This window comes from Myotis yumanensis, unplaced genomic scaffold, assembly GCF_028538775.1.
Source record: "Myotis yumanensis isolate MYYU_CA2020_CCGP unplaced genomic scaffold, mMyoYum1.0.hap1 SCAF_4, whole genome shotgun sequence".
Lineage (NCBI taxonomy): Eukaryota > Metazoa > Chordata > Mammalia > Chiroptera > Vespertilionidae > Myotis > Myotis yumanensis.
In genome coordinates, this window is record NW_027223755.1 from 33,604,094 (window position 1) to 33,626,105 (window position 22,012).

The following is a 22,012-nucleotide window of genomic DNA, read 5'->3' on the forward strand; positions in this document are numbered from 1 at the left end:
TGATGAATGGACAGAAATGACTAGACATGTAATGAAAAATATATACTGAAATGTTAATGGTAGAATCTTGGTGGTGGATAAAAACATCACTGTAAAATTATTTCAATATTGTTCTATGTTGAAATTTTTTCAAAAATGTTAAAACAAGCAGAAATTTTGAATGTGCATTCAATCTTTCCAAGAGAAAATTTTAACAAAACTTAGTTTGTATTTTGGGAGTGTAAGCAAACTTTTTGTGCTTACTGAACAACTGGTGTTTGATACATGCCCAAATTAAAGAGCAAAAATGTTTCCCAACACTAAAAAAGAATTTTAAAAATCTATGGTAAGATCCTTAGCCTTTTCTCAAGAAAGAACACATTTTCCTGGCCTCTTTGAGTTGATTTATATTGTTATAATTTGTTTTTAGGGTGATAGCTCTAAATACTTCGTGATTATAAATGATTATAATGTAATGTCCACATACCTCAAGAAGTCAAGAACTCAAAAAAATGATTTCTGATCATTTGTACTAACATAAAGTTCATTACAGGGAAACTAAAACATGAGACCTTTACAGTATTATAAGTATTTTCCTGCTTTGATTTACAAACACTAATTTTTACTAGTATGTGTAGAAATGTGTGTGTCTTTGTATTATTTATATACTCTTTCATGTTTGCAAAGCTCTCAAGCATGATGAATGCTCTGCCAGGTTATACATTACCTCCAGTAAAGGGTTTCCAGTTATAATAATTTCCACGGAAAGGCATATTGTCAAAGTCTGCACACTGTTTCTCTCGAAAATCTCGGGCCCCCAAAGGACATGGCTAAAATAAAATAAAATCATAAATGGTACGATTGTTGAAAAATTCCAAAACCAAGGGACAGCGTCCCTAAAATTAAAATTGCCTGAACTCCATCACATTAGCTCACTGCCTTACTCTCTGGAACATGCTCTACTCTTTTACAAACAGCATTCAGACTGAAGTGTCTGAATTGTAATCTTAGCCACAGAAGAAATAACTGAAGTCATTTAAACAAAGTGAAGCGTTAGACAGTTTCCATATAACTTTACACTCAGATGCATGTCATAGTCCACTTTGCAATCCATCCATCAGGTATCTCCTTATAAGCACAAATAAAAACCAGGAGAAGAAATCAAAACACAAAATCTTTTTGGTAGCAGTGGTTGAGGTCCAGTTGCCACAGCTACTCCCAGCTCTTTATTTTAAGGAATCAAGAGGCAGATTTGTAACATGACATTCAGCACTATTAATTGTGGTTTGGATCCCGACTACTATAGCTGTTTACTGTCTAGCTCTGACAAAAACCGTATTTTAAGACATGGGATGAAATGGGCAAAATGCTAGGCCTCAAGTTTAAACACCTTCCAATTCAAGGAATGTGGACTTATTAGGATTTACATTTCAACTTTAACATCACAGAAAATAAAATACTAATTTGGTTCAAAACATGTACATGCGTTGAGTGGGAGACAGAGAAGGATGTTGGGAAGGTGAAGAGAGAATTATTTGTTTTTGAAATTTGGAATGCTTCTTCTACCTGGATTTTTTTACAGAGGAAAATCTTGCCAATCTAGCTAGGTCCAGATGCCGAATACCACAGGGCCATCCTAAATTCAATACTTAAGTTCATAAAGAATTAAAAGTATAACATCTCACAGTGTTTGAACAATATGACCTAATTTGATGTATCTTTTAGAGTTCTGCAGCTGTTGCACCTAAAACTTGAAGCTACTGATCGAGAAACACTCACTTTAAATATGGAAGAATGGAGCAAGTCATTAGATAAAATTATTAATTGTGAATAAATAATGGGTATGTTACAGACACTCTCAGATATCATTTTCAGGCTTTTTACCACCTTCCATGGGATCTCTACATTTACTGTATTTTATACATTTTTCTGATGTCAGTCCCTTGAAGCATGTGCAAAAATAATAGACCACAATGTGCAAATATTTGCATGGTCACCATTACTTTCTATATACTATGGTTCAAATTACTAGCATATCAAGTCCAAAGCCTCAGATTCTGGAAATAGTGAGAGCAGGTCTACATTCTGTTATGGGCCCAGAATTTTTTTTTTTTTAAATATATTTTATTGATTTTTTTACAGGGAGGAAGGGAGAGAGATAGAGAGTTAGAAACATTGATGAGAGAGAAACATCGATCAGCTGCCTCCTGCACATCTCCCACTGGGGATGTGCCCGCAACCCAGGTACATGCCCTTGACCGGAATCGAACCCCGGACCCTTCAGTCCGCAGGCCGACGCTCTATCCACTGAGCCAAACCGGTTTCGGCCGGGCCCAGAATTTAAAATATTTTTCTGCACATTAAAATATGACACTGCAATGCCAAACCTAATGATTCTGCTTGCCAAATGACCATTTTTACCTGTCTTTTCAAAAAAATGCAAACTAAGTATGAACCGTAGGCTACATAGTGCATCACACTGGAAAGATATGCTTCTGCTGTCTTGCTTCATAGTGTGCTACCGCTTTCCTTTCCTAGCCATTTCCAGGGAACCTCACACAAGGACTGGAGTTGTCAGTGGCCTTGCCGTGCAGCAAGGCTGGTTTTTAAGCAAATATTATCAATTTTTAAAAATACAAATAATTTTAACTATAGGTACAAGTTTTCACATAAAACTTAAGTATTTGTAAAGCACCAACTACCTAAAAATTCTCACAGCTTTCAAACGAGTTGGAGAAACAAGATACAAATAGACAAACCACAGCACTGTTGCAGGCAGTACTTATAGGACGGCATGATGCAGGTGCTGTATGAAGGCAAACGATCAATGTGTCATGTGACTAATCATAGGGAAACTTTTCCTCTGGAAGCAAACCTTGAGTGTATTTATAATTATAATAAAAGTATTATGAAAACTTAATCTTTGTAACATTATAAAATATTGTAAGAATTGAGCTGGTTAAGCAAAAGGACTTTCGGGGTAGGGGTGGGGGGGATTATTAAGAATAAAGCCAAGTAAAGCCATGGGGACAGGAAGGGAAAGGTCATATGTTGGGAATTAGCTGGAAAAAGGCCATCCTAGATGAAACAAACTGTATGGAAGCACGAGAGCAGATAACATTTCATAGAAAAGCACTGGTACATAAAAAAGCCTCAAGTTAACAAACTAAGGTTTCGTGAAGGCCATTCACTTAAGAATAAAAATCCTATTCCTAATTATCTTGTAGTGTCACTCCTAGCTAGAAGAGAAAGGGTCCAATAGGAGGATATTGGTGTTTCATGAAGCACTTGGATAATATGTTGTAAAAGTTCTGATCCACTCTTTTCCTGGAATAATCACTCCATATGTCAGCATGATAAAAATATTAGCAATGACAACAGCGACTGAGCATTTAGTGAGTACCTACTCTGGGGCACACTGTTCAGAGGTCTCAAGATCTATTATCTATTGAATCTCTGTCTACACTCTTATGAGGTGGTTGTCCTTAATAATCCCATTTTACAACAGAGTACTGAGTACAGAAAAGTTTGCTTAGTAATAGCTTCAGGATGCAAGGACACCTCCCTCATCTGAGTGGCACCTCCTCTGGACACTGTCTAAATGCTACAGTAACAGTGTGAGGCTTTAGCTGTTAAGATACACAAAGACCTAACAGGAGTAAGTTGGACTATGGACCTAATCTTGTCATTTCCAGCTGTAAGTTTCTTATCTTCTCCAAGCTACTTTTTTTTTTCTCATTTATAGAATAAGAGGGCCAATTCTTATAAAATAAGAATTTTGGAGTAAGACTAGCCTGGATTCGATTCTAACTTTGTCATTTGTTTAATTCATGGCCTTGAGCAATGTAATTCATTTTCCAACCCTCGTCTATAAACTAGTATTTATCTCCTAGTTGAAGATTCATGTAAAATGTCTAGCTCTGTACTTGGCACATGGTAGCTCTGAATAACTATTGGCAGCAGTGCTGGTTTGGGGTCAGGCATCCATAGACTATCCCTCATCGTTCCTGCTCTGCTCTATATATCAGGGGAACAGACTCTGCAAGCTCCATATCCCAGGCTTCTGTGCCAGCTGCCTTCTGGTTAGGTGCAGGCAACGAAAGGCACGCGTGGGAGAAGCCAGGGCATTTCTCTCATTTCCTATCTACCTCAGAAAGCATCTTAGGCAGGCGCAGAATCCTTCTGCGGCTCTAACTTCAGGAAACAAAAGCCCCACACCTCCACCCCATGCTATGCTTCCAGCTTCTGGACTCTGATAAAATTACCTCCTTCCTGGATCTTTCTGGTAGGAGTAGTGGCATCTTCCTGCTGACCCTGATCTATGGGCTTGCAAGCCTCTTCAGTTGCCAAGTAACCAAGTATGTGCACTAAATTCCCTCTATTTGAATATTCAGAATGACCTATATTATTATGGTTGGATCTTTACTGACACATACAACAATCAATAACGATGAAGAAGGAAGAGGAGAAATTGGTAGGTTGAATACAGGTATATTTCCATAGTTTATTGGTTAAGGGTACAGAGGTTGGCAAACTTTCTCTGCAAAGAGCAACATAGTAAATATTTTGATTTTTGTGTTCCATACAGTATTGGTTGTCACTATTCAACTGTGCCATTATAATGTGAAAGAAGCCATAAACATATATGTAAATGGCCATGGCTGTGTTCCAATAAAGTTTATTTACAAAAAGAGGCGAGGGACCAAATTTGGCCAAGGAAATAGATTTTGCCAACCCCTGCTTTAGGTGCTAACAGAATAGATACAATCTGTCTGGCAACATTTTGCAGAAGAACCAAACTTGATTATTAATTTTTGAGTCAATGCCAAATCATACATTTTTAAGAATTGATTTTAGAAGTAATATAATCTAATTTGTACACGCTGCTTAAATGTCCCCTATAATTATCCCCAAAGTGGTCACACAATCTGAATAAGCATCTACAGAAATATCAAGTACTTTTCAGACAGCTACAATTCTTATCAGGTTCTTCCTTACATTCAGCCAAAATCTGTCTTGCTCTTTTCTTCTGGATCCACACTGAGCAAATCTAACCCTTAACTGAAAGCTATCTAGACCTTAATGGGTTTCCTAAGGGCACATCACAACTCATCATTAGCCCTCTTAAAACAAGCACCAAGAACTGGCCTTTGTTTTGTTCAGCAAATGTATATAAAATGCTTACTATGTGTCACATATGATCTAGGCTCTGGATATGAGGCAATAGACAGAACAGATTAGGTCCCTGCTTTCATGGAGCTCATTGTAATGGAGTGAGAAAGAAGAAAAACAAAGCAGGTTAAGGAGACTGATAGTGAGGTGGAGGGAAGTTTTAAATAGTATAGTCAGAGAAATTCTCTCGGATAAGGTGGCATTGGAGCAGAGTTAAAAGAAACTAAGGGAGTGATTTATGTACACATCTGTGAAAAGAGTGCTCCAGGGAAACAGGAAATGCAAAGGCCCCGAGGCAAGAGTGTGTTTGGGATGTTCATCGAGGAGAATGGAAGATGGAAGGGTCTAGGGCAGCAGTTCTCAACCTATGGGTCGCGACCCCTTTGGGGGTCGAACGACCCTTTCACAGGGGTCGCCTAAGACCATCGGAAAACACATATATAATTACATATTGTTTTGTGATTAATCACTATGCTTTAATTATGTTCAATTTGTAACAATGAAATTGGGGGTCATCACAACATGAGGAACTGTATTAAAGGGTCGCGGCATTAGGAAGGTTGAGAACCACTGGTCTAGGGAACGGTAATAGACTTGGGGACTTGATCTCATGCTTTCTGGTTCTAGAATATATACAGCTAGTGTTCTGTTCTCCTGATTTCAATGTTTCCTTCACTGAATGCTCTGAATTTGTGTTGATTAGAAATAAGCTCAGTAGGAATTGTACATGCTGGTTCCAAAGAAAGTGATCAAAGAAGAGTTCATTTCTTAAGAAAAAATTACATAAAATATATTTTTTTAGTTTTTGTTTAAAAAGAATAGAGATTTTAAGGAGTAATGCTTTTTAAATTACTTAGGGATTATAAGTGCTGACACTATGCAGAAATCCTAACAGAGAACAATGGGCATAAGCAACAAATTCTTTCTGTGAAGCCTGACAGGTTTTCAGGCTCCTAGTGTTCACACTAATCAGCATCCTCTCCTTTTTAAAAGCGACCAGCAGGGCCCTGCATAAATCCAGAGAGCAAAGCTGCAGGTCTCAGCAACTTTTGATCTTAGCATTTTCAAAGAAATTTTAAAAATATTATCACTTTTATCTCCATTTCTCAGAAATCTATGTTAAGTTAGCACATTCTGCAGACTATCTTATGTTTCCAATTTTATTGATAGTTTAAAAGCATCTCCTTTTGACTTAATGCTATTTTATTGGTAGATAAATCTAAAAAAGAGTAATTCATTGGGGGCATAAAAGTTGCTATAGAAAGAAATCTTAGCTTCTGCTGACAAACTTTACAGGGGTATTTCTATGACTGGGGTTCTAATCATGGTTTTTGTCCTGAAGAATAGGGTGACCTTGGCAAGTCCAGAAATCCATGTGCGCCTTCTTGTTTTCATTTGCAAAACATACCCCAAAAGCCCATACCGTTAAGAGAAATACAACCCAAAATATTTTGCAAATGAGGAAAATGCTGAAAATCCTGTACTTTGCCTTATGGGTAATAAAGAGTGAGAAGCAGGCTGAGAATGAAAACTCTTTTTCCCTTTCCCTCCCCTCTCCTCTTCCTAGAGGAGAAAGGCAGGGGGAAGATACCAGGATTCCTATGACTCGGGGAAAATTGCAAAATAAGCAATATTGGCATTTTGTTCTTCTACATTCTTTATGTCTTTCTCACCTTCTGCCCCTTCTTTCCTTTCTCGCTTTCACATCAAATGCAGTTTTACTTCTCCACTATTATACTAGAACAACCTTCTACACTCCCCAAATTTAATTATCTTCTTCCTCTCCAGGATAGCAACATATTCTTAGCCAGTAATACCCCATTGGTTGGGGAAGCATGAGTGGAGTCTGGATTCCAACCCTTGCTTTGTTGAGCAAGCCATGCACCTGACATAGGACTAGGCATCTTTTTCTAAATTACACAGGAAAAAAAATGCCACATGGGTTTAAAAAGGCCTTTCTTCCACACCCTCTCTTACAAGTTGCCAACAAAATTCCAGATTTCCTAGCTTTCAGGAACTGCCTGATTATCTCATTAAAGTAATACATGAGGGCGTTTCCAATGTTAAATTTTGAGTTCAATGCAAATAGTGAATCATTGCAACCCCAGTTTTGATCCAACCTTCTTATCTCTTGTCCCCCATATAATTTCTGGGTTGGTTTTTTTTTTGTAGTTTCACTTTTCATTTACTTTTAAAGAAAAACAAAAGCCTGATAAACCTGCATGTTCCAAACTTGAATCTACCTGACATATTTGATACGATAATCTTCTATGCAAGTTTTCAAAATTAAAGTTAGTTCTAATGTACCTTGCAGAGACCACATTTAATTAAAATGCCATCTATCCATAACATAACCCTTTCCCCTAAGCCTATAAATATGTTAAGAAACAAACTTTCACTTGGTGGTTTTTTGAACATCTCTTTTAAGAACAAAATAAACAAACAAGCTCTCTTTTGTGTATAATCTAGTACTAATTTTCAAAATTTGATGCACACCATAAAATTTATACTTAAAGAAGAGTAATGACACTGGTCCTGTTATTTCTTTACACATATAATAGTATATTATGTACAATATTTATAAGGATAAAGTGGCTGATACTAATTTGTTTTCTGATTATAACTTGGGACACAGTTACAAACTGTTAGTTATAACTAATGGATCAACTCTGTACTTTGGCACCACACCTCTCCCTGGGGGGAAGGTTGGTAGTTTCAGGGTGCTCTCAGCTCTCTGATTGTGATGCAGGGTAAGGTTAGACCAGTGATGGCAAACCTATGACACGCGTGTCAGAGGTGACATGCAAACTCATTTTTTTGGTTGATTTTTCTTTGTTAAATGGCATTTAAATATCTAATCTAATAAAAGACAAAAAGGGTAATTAACCGTACCTCCGCTACGCTTCCCATTGGCTAATCAGGGCAATATGCAAAATAACTGCCAACAAAGATGGCGGCTAATTTGCATACTGCAGGCAGGGCGGGACAGCGCCATCCTGCCAGCCCCACTGCCATTCAGGCCTGCTATCTGCGACCCAGGTGGCAGGTGGCCCATATGGGACCCGACCCAGGGCTGGCGGGGGAACCGCAGTGATCTGCCACCGATCACACCCACAAACAGCCCTCCCGCGGGGATCTGGGGCTGGCGGGCACTAACGCACCGATTCGCAACCAGCCACAACCAAAAACGGCCCTCCCGCGGGGATACGGGGCTGGCGGGTGCTAATGCACCCATCTGCCACTGGCCACGCCCACAAACGGCCCTCCCACGGGGATCCCGGGTTGGCGGGTGCTAATGCACTGATCCACCACCGGCCACGCCCACAAACGGCCCTCCCACGGGGATCCCGGGTTGGCGGGCACTAAGCACCAATCTGCCACCGGCCACACCCACAAACGGCCCTCCAGCAGGGACCCAGGACTGGTGGGCGCTAAGCACCAATCCGCCACCGGCCACACCCACAAACAGCCCTTCCGCGGGGATACGGGGCTGGCGGGTGCTAATGCACCCATCTGCCACTGGCCACGCCCACAAACGGCCCTCCCGCGGGGATCCCGGGTTGGCAGGTGCTAATGCACTGATCCACCACCGGCCACGCCCACAAACGGCCCTCCCACGGGGATCCCAGGCTTGGGGGCGCTAAGCACCGATCCGCTACCGGTCACGCCCACAAATGGCCCTCCCGCAGGGATCCCGCGGTTGGGGACGCTAAGCACCGATCCGCCACCGGCCACGCCCACAAACGGCCCTCCCACAGGGATCCCAGGCTGGCGGGTGCTAAGCACTGATCTGCCACCGGCCACGCCCACAAACGGCCCTCCCGCGGGGATCCCGGGTTTGTGGGTGCTAATGCACCCATCTGCCACCGGCCACACCCACAAACCCACAAACGGCCCTCCCGCGGGGATCTGAGGCTGGCGGGTGTAATGCACCGATCCTCCACAGGCCACACCAAACAAGGTGCCTGTGTAAACTGTGAAACGCATGCCCTTAACGAAATTCAGGAGGTATTCACATTGCATGGAATGAAATGTTCACATTTCAAAATTCCGGACTATCCTTTATTAATGAATGCAAATACATGTGATCAATTGTATGAGCAACAAAGGGCAGAGGTTTTGATAAATTCTCTGAATGATGAACAGTTGGCAGCCTTTAAGACTATAACTTCAGCCATCGAAGATCAAACTGTACACCCCAAATGCTTTTTCTTAGGTGGTCCAGGTGGTAGTGGAAAAACATATCTGTATAAAGTTTTAACACAGTATATTAGAGGTCATGGTGGTACTGTTTTACCCACAGCACCTACAGGAATTGCTGCAAATTTACTTCTTGGTGGAAGAACCTTTCATTCCCAATATAAATTACCAATTCCATTAAATGAAACTTCAATTTCTAGACTTGATATAAAGAGTGAAGTTGCTAAAATCATTAAAAAGGCCCAACTTCTTATTATTGATGAATGCACCATGGCATCCAGTCATGCTATAAACGCCACAGATAGATTACTAAGAGAAATTATGAATTTGAATGTTGCATTTGGTGGGAAAGTTCTCCTTCTCAGAGGGGATTTTCAACAATGTCTCACTATTGTACTGCATGCTATGCGATCGGCCATAGTACAAACGAATTTAAAGTACTGCAATGTTTGGGGATGTTTCAGAAAGTTGTCTCTTACAACAAATATAAGATCAGAGGATTCTGCTTATAGTGAATGGTTAGTAAACCTTGGGGATGACAAACTTGATAGCAGTTTTCATTTAGGAATGGATATTATTGAAATCCCCCATGAAATGATTTGTAACGGATCTATTATTGAAGCCACCTTTGGAAATAGTGTATCTATAGATAATATTAAAAAAAATATCTAAATGTGCAATTCTTTGTCCAAAAAATGAGCATGTTAAAAACTTAAATGAAGAAATTTTGGATATACTTGATGGAGAGTTTCACACATATTTGAGTGATGATTCCATTGACTCAACAGATGATGCTGAAAAGGAAAATTTTCCCATCAAATTTCTCAATAATAGTATTACTTCTTCGGGAATGCTGTGTCATAAATTAAAATTGAAAGCGGGTGCAATCATCATGCTATTGAGAAATCCCAATAGTAAATGGGGTCTTTGTAATGGTACCAGATTTATTATCAAAAGATTACGACCTATCATTATCGAAGCTGAAGTATTAACCGGATCTGCAGAGGGAGAGGTTGTTCTGATTCCAAGAATTGATTTGTCCCCATCTAACACTGGTCTCCCATTTAAATTAATTCAATGACAGTTTCCTGTGATGCCAGCATTTGCAATGACTATTAATAAATCACAAGGACAAACTCTAGACAGAGTAGGAATATTCCTACCCGAACCCGTTTTCGCACATGGTCAATTATATGTTGCTTTCTCTCGAGTTCGAAGAGTGTGTGATGTTAAAGTTAAAGTTGTAAATACTTTATCCCAAGGGAAATTAGTCAAGCACTCTGAAAGTGTTTTTACTCTTAATGTGGTATACAGGGAGATATTAGAATAAGTTTAATCACTTTATCAGTCATTATTTGCATCAGTGTTGTTTTTATATCATGAGTTTGTTGTTGTTATATCATTTTATTATTGTTTATTTATTAATAAAATTATGTATTATTTTCATATACATTGTACTCATTTCCTTTTATCTCTCACACTTTTATTATAGAGAAAGGGCAAATAGCAATATTAAAATATTTCCTCTAATTAATTCCCTTTAATTAGATATTTAATTAAATATTTCCTCTAATTAATTCCCTTTCAATGTGCACGAATTTCAATGCGCACCGGGCCACTAGTATAAAATAAATATCAAAAATATAAATCTTTGTTTTACTATGGTTGCAAATATCAAAAAATTTCTATATGTGACACAGCACCAGAATTAAGTTAGGGTTTTTCAAAATGCTGACACGTCGAGCTCAAAAGGTTCGCCATCACTGGGTTAGACGGTCAGTGCTAGGAGAGCCCTAGAACAGTACTCAGAAATTCTACCTTACTGAATCCCTTCCATGGGACTAGCCTGTTCCTTCTTGAAAAAAGACGTGTCCTTCTTCTTTATAAAAGTGATTTGAGGATTTAATGCATGAAAGTAATTTTTCATCTATAGCACATAAATGTAAATAATACTTAATGTGTACTCTGTATTGAATACACATTAAGTATTAGGAGTAGCACTAGATAGCTTGCAAGTGTTCCTTCTTTTAATTCTCAAACAGCCCTGCAAGCTTGATATAATCACACTCCATCCATATAGGAGTTCCCCAAAGTTTCCTGAGGTTAGGTATCATGCCAAGGTCAAACAGCAACAAGTATTACAGTCAGGATTTAAGCTTAAGTCAATGGGAATACAAAGTCCATTCTTTTTCACTACAATCCTACCTCTAAATAAAGGCTATGCTTTTTCTGTGTACCACAACCAAGGCAATCATACCACTTAATGACCTTAAGCAATGGACTGAAGAAGAAAACAATTGCAGAATAACATACCTTTTAGCACAGCTTCACTGAGAAGAAACCCAGGTACCATACAATCTATGCTTAAATTCTAGAACAGACCACAGATGACCTGGAAAACTCACTTTGATTCTTTAATTTTTTATAGTTTTGATGCATAAAATAAAGGACGGAAGTGAAATGCTTAAGATGCATGAATAATATAACTTTCTATCTCAGCCAAAGTGAAACTTGAGTTTTTACCAGAAGTTCTATTCTAGTCACATTATCAGCAGATGCATAAAGACAAATAATACCAAACAGGACAAACACAAGGATTTTCTTGGTTTGGGAAATACCGAAGAAACACTGGGAAATTCTTTTAAAAAATGTAGAAAAGTCCTTTTCAAAGTAATAGTTCTTCTTTAGGTTTTGATATAAAATTTGGCTTATAAACTTAACATAGCCATCTTTTTCCTTCTTACAAAAAAATCAAGTTATCAAATAAGGTATTCACAGCACCTATAAATTCTATTGAAAATAGTTATACTATGTACACCCAATGGTTACCCTGTTAGAACATTTTGCATGATAGTTTTAAGTCATTAGAGTGAAAAATTGCTCAGGATGGCAGAAATGCCTGATTAATAGTGAAAATTTTGTATGCCAGTAAAAAGGAGATTTCATACAGATAATAATAAAAAATAAATTTTTGAGCCAATACCTTTCAGCATATAATGCACAGATCTAGAGGCTTTATTTCTGTTAGTTAGTTCCTACCTTTACACATTTATAGAAACTGTCAGGACCTTATCAATCATTTATCTCTATGTCCAAAGAGGGGAACTATGTCCTTAACCAATGAATTCTTAGCATCAGTACATCCATAAAATTCTGCTCTACAAACTCAAGTTCCACATGGCCATGCCTATGAGATTAGCTTATGATCTCAAATATTCTATTATATTTATGGTTTAATGGTAAGACCAAATTTCATCCAATTCTCCTATGTGTCTTTAATAAATGTTCCTAGTTTCTCAGTAGTTTTAAGATGAAAAGCATATTCATTTGTTTCTGCCATAGCTATTGTCTTTACCTCCTAGTCTGTCCTGGAGACAAACGTCACATCGCCGTGGTCGGCAAACCGCGGCTTGTGAGCCACATGCGGCTCTTTGGCCCCTTCAGTGTGGCTCTTCCACCAAATGCCACGTGCGGGCGCGCACGTACAGTGCGATGAAACTTCGTGGCCCATGCGCAGAAGTTGGTATTTTGTGGAAGAGCCACACTGAAGGGACCAAAGAGCCGCATGTGGCTCGCGAGCTGCAGTTTGCCGACCACTGGATGTGGATGTCAAAGAGAGAGTCCTTGTTTAGATTCTTTTGAAGGATTTTGAGCAAGAGCAGTGCTGATGCCCATCTAATAGATGCTGCTACAGATAATCAGCCTCAGTCTCGCGTGTGAATATTTTGGCCTCTAGATTGGTTATGTTGCTGTTGAGAGTGGTCAGGCCAATGTTGCAGCTGGATACCCTTTTCTGATCTATTTTAGCATGGAGATATTTGTCTTTACACGTTGCCTGTTCTATCTCTGTGGATCTCTTTCTTTGAAACTGGGGTAAGTGGGACAAGAACTAATGGTAACACTCACTATTCTCTTCCTACCATTCCAATACCTTTCTAATGTCTGTGGTGAGAATAAAATTAGGGAGAACGTGTGGCTATCTTTTTGTGCTTGCCACTTTGTTTGGTCTACATTCCTTCTAGGTTATAATTTCTCCTGTAATCTAGGCAAACAGAGTACTGTTTACTTTATGTGATTCAATCTGATTTACCACAGTGCAGGGATCCACATGGGAGGAGTATTAAATCTTCAAAATAGTAAAGTGTTGCCATGTGGATATAGCTCCTTTTGTCATAGCTACTAGACATTATGAATTCTAGAACTGATAGTGTTTGCATCTTTACTTGGGTCACTGGGAAACTCAGAGCAAAATTTGTGAACCACTTTGAGTAAGTAGAAGGATCTTTTGGTTCACATTTAAGATATTGGCCTTAGCTTTATATTATTTTCCTTTCCCTGTGATTTTCTAATTTATTCTGTTTTTCAGTTGTGATTTTAATGAAGTTAACTCAACTCCAGTATATGTGCTGCTGAAGTAAGCACAAGCTAACTCAACTCTAATCAGAGAATTAGAACTAATAATAATTATTATTATGTGTAAAAATACGAGAACTAAGCAGTAATCTATAATACCAGCTGGTTAATCACAGAAAGGAGATCAAGAGTGCTGTACTGTATTGGAGACTGTAAACTATGTGGAATGGGTTGCAAGATCTTAAAATAAATGCAAATAGGATGGATCAAATACATGAGGGCATAAATGAGAAAGCACTGGGCAAGCCTCAAAGATTCAGGGCACTAAATAAAGAGCCATGGCGATCCTACTGCTTGACCGCCTGACATCATCTCATCCTGGACACTAATTTGAAAATGCTTCCATGATGACTTGAATTCATCCTTTATATCACCTCTCTTTAAATCTCAAGAAAAGATCTTGGATCACAAATGACGGAGCCCAAAATGTTTATGCATTGTTTTCCATTTCTCGGCTGTCAAATTGATTTCAACTAATTGGAAAGTCTTCTCTCAGATCTTATTCATGGAGCCACTAAATATAATGTGCATAGCATTAAACTGTGTAAAACATGCACTAAGGCAGGCTGATCTGATAAAAGACAAATATACTCTGTTGAATCCCTTAAATTAGAGTAGCTTGTAACAGACATTGAGGCACTACAGAATAAAAGAACATTTAAGGCATTATACCTTTAGGAAAAAGTACAAAGGTTAACTTACAGGACACAAACATAAAAGCCCTATAATTCTATAGAAACACCATTCTATGTTAGCTGGAAAATACTGAAGTCTTGCTTGCATTATTTAATCTTAACTCTGATCAATCACCCTTCTGGTTTATTATTAAATTATCTGTCCTATACTGTAGTCTATAAAATAGAAAGTTTAACAACAGATTTTTAAAATTATAAGTTTCTGCTCTAATAGGATACACACATTTCTGAAAAATCTCTTTCTGCAAAATTGCAAATTAAAAATATCAAGCCTAAAGGAAAAATAGCATTAGGGGCAGACTAAAGACAAACTACCAACAATAAGAATTGTAAGAAAATATTAGCATAATTTTAAAAATACATGGCAGATTCCTAGCAAAGAAATGCTAGAGTAAACATAGGATTTTATCTTATTTAAAAGGTGAAAAAGTTAATAAGGAAGGGTTGAGCTTGCTAGGTTGTAAGGACAAGAGGCCAATGGACAAAAAAACAGGCAGAAACAATAATAAGTGCCGGAAGCCGGTCCATCCACTTTGCTGTGTGCATGTTTGTATTGATACCTTTTCTCATGTTATCCTTGCTTCTGCACGTACAGGAGAAGCCTTTAAAGATGTAAGTCAACATTTATTCCAATGTTTTTCCTACCTAGGAATACCAAGGGCACTTAAAACAGACAATGGGCCTGCCTATACCTCTAGAGCTTTTAAAAACTTATGCTCTACATTCGGCATTGCACATACTACAGGAATACCTTACAATCCTCAAGGCCAAGCTATAGTAGAAAGGGCTCACCAAACTTTAAAAACACAAATTAAAAAATTACAAGAAAATGAGTTTAAATATTCCTCTCCTCATCATGTTCTACAACATACTCTATTTGTAATTAATATACTAAATGTAGATTCTGAGGGAAATTCCCCGATGTACAGGCATTGGAACCCTGATCTAACTAAACCTAAAGTCCTCGTCAAATGGAGAGACTTGCTTACAGGAGCCTGGAAGGGACCTGATGTACTTTTAACCCGGGGGAGAGGATATGCTTGTATATTTCCACAGGACGCAGACTCACCTGTGTGGATTCCAGACCGTCTAGTCCGACCTTATGTCTCACCGCCCTCCGTTTCCACCTCACCCTAGCACACCTGACCAGTGCCCGTCTGCAGCAGATGTGCAGCCCTGAGCTGGAACAATCTGTCCATTGGGAGGATCACATGTGCCTCCATATGTCCCAGCTTTGCCCCACATCTTCTTTCCTTTTTCCTTTTTTTTTTTTTAAATCTAACTACTTGTTTGCTGGTATTTTGGCCTTTCTCCTTCTCTCCTGAACACAGCCTTTTCTAGAATCTCCCTACTCTACTGTTCCAGGAAGGACACCTCCCTTTTATGCCGTGACTAGGGGTGTCTGGTATATGTCCCATACATGGAGTTGTCTTGTACCAAGAGCCTGACATCCTGGGCTGAGAAAGCCCTGTCCCGGGACTCTCCTTTGTCCTGTATTAGCCCCTCTTACCCTCGTGTCAAGAGGGACCCTCTTCTTACAATCCAATTGACTATAGCTATTGCCTGAGCTCTCTGTTCATGCTGAGGTTGAAGCCTCATGGTGGCTGGTACCATGGATCTGTCTCTAGCCCAATGGCGTGAGCTGGGCCCTCCCTGGAGAAGAAACCTGGATTCCCCAAGATATGTGATTAATGTCAGGGCCCCACCAGCAGGTGAGGGGATCCCAAGGCAGTTGCTGGGCGTGGAGGCCATGGGGGCGTAGGCTACCAAGGAGACAGAACTGAACCTCACATCACCCTGCTTGGCCCCGGAGGATGGCTGGTTAGTCAAAGACGGGTAAGATTCCTCAGGGAGGAACAACCTAAGACAGGCACAGTCGCGGAGGGGCCGGCAGGAGAGAACTTGGGGGTCAACAAAGGTGGGGCACAGATCCTCACCCCCCCAACTATGCAGGGGCTTGAACACTCGCCCCTTCTGAGGGAGGTCTCCAGCCCCCATGGCTGCTTCCCGCTTCCCATGCCTAGCTCAGATCGGGACCCAGATAACAGAAAGAGACTTGGCCCAGCTCAGATCGGGACCCAGGTAAAGACAGAGACTGGCTGACAGCAGCTGCCCTCTCACTGCAACAGGACCTGTTTCCCATTTCTACCTTGGACCACAGGGAAAGGCGCAGACGAAGGAAAGGGCTGTGTCAGGATGCTGCCTTCTTCCCTTTCTTCTTCTTTTTTCTAAACACTTCTATGCCTTGTAGTTCTTCTGCTTTCTTTTCTTTTTCTCTCTACTACCCTCCATCCTCTATAACAGCTGACCCAGAGAACACAGCTTACTCCTCCTTGGACACCGACACCACCATCAAGCACGGCCCTGATGGACCCTTTGATGCAGCCCTTCAACTCACTAACACTTTGGGAAGCCCATTGCCAATGACGCTGCCTGCTAGCCAGATCAAGAAGGACAACCAAACCAACAACTTGAGGACAGCTGAAATCTCTTGACTGAAGAGGCCGGCAACCTCCTAAGGAACGGGGCTCCTTGTGCGCTTCATCCACTATGTTTATAGCTATGCTTATTGTCATTGCTTGCCAGTCTTTTTCCGAGGCTTAAACAGCCCAATCTGAGAGGTGGCCACTGATTTGCATGCGCTATCATTTAAAAAATAAAAAAGGGGGAATTTGCCGGAAGCCGGTCCATCCTTGCTGCTTGACACAGTCGCTGCAGGAAAGAAACATCTGCACAGCATATGTTTCAAGGGACCTGGCATATATAGCATATTGTTCTTAATATGTTTGCTCTCCTTAGTGCCATGTGTTTTAACGAAGGTCACCTCTCTGAGAAAGGTTGTTTCCCCAGGTAGGGATTTTTCCCTGAGGTTAGGGAAGGGATACAACCCCTTAATTAAGTGCCAGGCGGGTAGTTAAGCTACATAATCTTTACTCCCTGGAATGGAGATAAGAAACGCCCTAACCTTTGTAATAGAAATTGACAGGATTAAAATTGGCTGGTATAAATACAGATGTAACAAGACAATAAACATCAGATCCTCATCAGATCCTCATCAGATCCTAACCAGAACCTAGCCAGAGAACATGGCAAAAGATCCTGGACAGAACTTGGCTACAGAACTTCACTGGAGAACCTAGACAGAACATGGAAAAAGAACCTGGATAGAACCTGGCTAAAGAACCTGGTGACTGAACCTGGCTGAAGAACCTAGAGAGAGAACCTAGAGAGAGAACCAAGAGACAGGACTTGGCTGGAGATCCTAGACAGAACCTAGAGACAGAACCTAGCGAGAGAACATGGCACCAGAACTTGGCTACAGAACCTCTGGTTGGAGAACCTTGCTATGCTGATCAACTGACGTAGCCTCCATGTCATTCCTTCTTTGCCGACTCCGTCCACACCTTTGGGGACCCCTGGACCTGCTGGGGTTGGACCCCAGCAAATAAGGACTTGAACCACAGAGCATGTGACCAACTGAGCCAAAAGATGAATGTGGGATGAACAATCATCATGTCCAGCACAAATTTCCTCTAACTATATCAATGTAATTTGATTTCAGCTGGTGTATTGCTTAGTGGCACAAAATATGGAACAAAATAATTCAATCATTTATGAGTTAATTTATGTTGCAGAAACAAGGCTGTAATAGACAGATTATACCAAAACTTTAAATTATCAAAGTGTTTCTAGATTATGTTGAAAAAATTGAAATTAAAAGTGTCTTACCAAGCCAAGTCACTACTGAGGAGAATTGTCAGTATGGGGTGAAAATATGGGTAAAATAATAGGTTTGATAGATACTAAGTGCTCAATAAATGTTAGTAGCAGCTACTACTATTACTTCTGTTGCTACTATCTCTACCAATATAGTAGTCCCCCTTTTCTCTGATTTCAGTTACCCAATATCAACCACAGTCTGAAAATATTAAATGGAAAAATTCCAGAAGTAAACCATTCATAAGTTTTTAAAAGCATTTAAATTCCCTTTAAATTTAAATTCTGTTCTGAGTAATGTGATGAAATCTCACATAATTCCAACTCCATCCCTTTGTCCAGCATATCATCTCGCACCATCACAAGAAGAAAGGTGAGTACAGTACAATAAGATACTTTGAGAAAGCGATAATATTTATATAACTTTTATTGTAGTATATTGTTTTAACTATTCTTAGTTATTGTTGTTACTCTCTTACTGTGCTTAATTTATAAGTTAAACTTTATTATAGGTATGTATGTATGGGAGTGGGTGGAAGTACATATAGGGTTTGGTACAATCTGGGGTCTCAGGTATCCCCTGGTGTCTTAGAATGTATCCTGCTCAGATAAGGAGGCACTACTGCAAAGACAGAAACTTAAAGAGCTCTGACACAGACACCTGTGGCATAACCAATATCTATTACTCTTTACTTTCTTGCTAACAGAGTTCTGATTTTTGCTCAGGAATCTACCTCTCAAGGGAATGTGACCTTAACCCAATTAGAGGCATATCTGGATTAGACTAAACCAATTATAGTAATCCCATTCCTTTTGCCCATGACTGGTTTAAGAGTAGGCATGTGGCCTCATAACCAATAAAACATGAAGAAAGTTAGCTAAGAGAGCAGGGGAGGAGCTTTGGGGATATGACAAGAACATTTTCAGTTGAATATGGGGGCAAAAACCTGACAGTCGCAATTTTAGGAGAAAATGAGAAGAGGAATTAGATACAGTAAGTATAGACAACATTTTTGAGGAATTTTGTTACAAAGGAAGATAAGACGTGGGAAAATAACTGGCTGGCTTTTTGTTTTTTCAAGATAGGAGAAATAACAATAGGTTTGTATGCTTATGGAAAAATCTAGAAGACAAGATGCTGAAAAACTATCTACATAATTATGGCATAACCAAGAATTAAAATAGGTATAGGGTTAGAGAGTGAAGATAGCAGGTAACGGTCTGATGACATGAAAGTAAAAGCTGTGGTTTTGTGTTTTTTGTTTAATTTATCTTTATTGTTGAAAGTATTACAGATATCCACCCCTTTCCCCCTTTGACCCTCTCCACCCAGCCCCTGCCCCACTCCAGGCATTCATCACACTATTGTCTGTGTCTATGGGCTATGAATATATGCAAACATGTTCTTTGGTTAATCTCTTCCTGCCCCTCCCGCCCTTCTCTCTGAGATTCAACAGTCTGTTCCATGCCTCCATGTCTCTGGATCTATTTTGTTCATTAGATTCCACATATAAATGAGATCATGTGATACTTGTCCTTCGTTGACTGGCTTATTTCGTTTTTTTGTCTTTTTTTATCCTCACTGGAGGATATTTTTCCATTGATTTTTAGAGAGAGTAGAAGAGACAGGGAAAGACAGAGAGAAACATCAATGTGAGGGAAAACACATCAATTGGTTGCCTCCTATACAGGCCCTAACCAGGACCCAGGCTGGGGAGGAGCCTGCAACAGTGGTACATGCCCTTGACCAAAATTGAACTCAGGACCCTTCGGTCCGCAGGCCAACGCTCTATCCACTGAGCCAAACTGGCTAGGGCATCGCTTATTTCATTTTATCTGGAAGAAGTAATGAGAATATAAAGAAGATAGTCAACCTACTTTCAGACCCAGTCATTCAAGAGCCCAGGGAGAAAACCAACTTTGAAGAGCTGCAGAGGAAGCAGTATCTCCAGAGGAGAGCCCGTTTCCATTAGAACAAGGTGGAAGGAAGGAAAATTCAGAGAAGTCAGGAATTTTGCTGGTGGTGGATCATGAATTCCTGAGGGCACAGAAAAGTTTCAGCAGCTGGGCAGGGGCAGGAAACAGAAGAGGGGATATGCAGAGCCTATGGGATTAGATGTGGGAGTCTAGGGCTTCCTGCAGTGGCAAATATGCACTGGGATAAAGAGCATAGTAATTGTGCTGGACTCAAGAAACATAATGATGGTAGAGTTGTGAGTGTTCTGGGGACCAGGGCAGTTCAGGGGCACAGGGTATTTCCTCCTAGTGCTGGTGCTCTTCCTCTTGACTCCTGTTGATGGAACTCATGGACCTGAGGCTGGCTCCCTTCATCATTAACAACTTTATAAAAATGCATGTCACCATCACACATATGGATTTCTGATCAAAAAGCTTACAATTTTTAAAAAATCTCCCTGCTCTGGGGGAAATGTAATTTTTCATAGCAGAGTTGGGTTTTACTTACATCTGTGTTACAGGAGCGATACCGTTTCCTTTCCCCAAGGCAGTAGTTTCCATCTCCTGAAGGTCTGAAAACACATTTTGTTTAACATGTGAATATACTATATTTATCCACATAGAAAGCACATATATTGCATGATGAAAACATATTAACATTTACTTTACGAAAATACAAAATTGGACATTTTATTAGTTATTAAAAAATCATGCTGGGGACTGTTAGTAATAATGATTATGATTGTTGAATGTTAAAATTAAGGCGATTTACTATGAGTAACTTTACAAGACTGTTAATTGTCATGATTTACATTAAGAAAATGCAATTAAATCAATGTATTTTCTAATTATCATAGTAAACAGGTGATTGGTTCAATTTGAGATTCCAGCTTAAAATTCACTTATTTATAATGAAAAGCCACTTGAATCATTTCAACAAACCCATAATCCGATGCATTTTGCCCACCAAGTTGGAAATGAAAAGTTTGATTTTTTTCTCAGACTGGAAACAAGAGAGGACACTAAAAGACTCTCTGGAAATAGTTTCAGTTCCAAGTAAATAATGCAGAAATGAATTTCTATCTCATTTCAAATATTTAGTTTTAAAAAGTTAAATCTAAACATCAGATGGGTTTGCATTATATAAATGCTTTAAATAATACTCAAATTAATGAAAAAGTGAGATGTCAAATATTTTATTTCCATCAATTAATTTTTAAAGTATTAAACATTAGGTAGAGCCATACGCTATTATTTGAATGCTATTTTTGAAGGCTAACTTGTTCTTTTAAAAGAGGTCTGGTCATGCTCTTAAATATCTGGGTATATTATTGATTACTATAGGGTTTTATAATTTTGGTTATTATTCTACAATAGCCTACAGTTGAACTTAGGTTAATTATTCTGTACTTGTTTTAAAAATAGCAAAGTCTAAATTACAACTTTGTCTTACTAGAATCAATGGGATAATTTAAGTGACAATTTTGAATATGTTTTGAATGCCAGTGAATGGTGACTCTAAGCATGGAAAACAAATGGCCCAGCTTGAACCAGCTTGGGAGAAATGGGTCGGTCAGACAAAAACAAAGTAATGGGGATGGTGGTAGCATGGCTGGTTTACGCGTAAGTGACAGTGAGTGAGCCCAGATTAGCAGGAAGGTAAAAATAGCTAGAAAATGGGAGAATGGACACACAGCACTAATATCCAGGGAAACGATTTCAAGCTAAAAAGAGAAGAAAAGAGACATTCAGAGAGAGGAGCCAAAGAGAGGGATCCTGAGTTAAAAGGAGGAAGAAACAAATACAGACCATCTTTTACCCCAGAAGGAGGAATACAGCAGAATTGATGTATCATCACCTGGTTCTGCACCAAAATATGC

The 22,012-nt window shown here is 39.5% G+C and overlaps 1 protein-coding gene across 1 annotated transcript in view; it reads right to left on the reverse strand.

The window, feature by feature from the left end:
* Nucleotides 1-22,012, reverse strand: part of ADAMTS6 (ADAM metallopeptidase with thrombospondin type 1 motif 6) — a 229,076-nt gene that overhangs the window by 69,983 nt on the left and 137,081 nt on the right. The window contains exons 15-16 of the mRNA XM_070411450.1: nt 20,641-20,704; nt 707-809 (exon numbers count right to left, since the gene is read on the reverse strand). Of these exons, the coding sequence (XP_070267551.1) occupies nt 707-809; nt 20,641-20,704 (167 nt within the window). The remainder of the gene's footprint in view (nt 1-706; nt 810-20,640; nt 20,705-22,012) is intronic.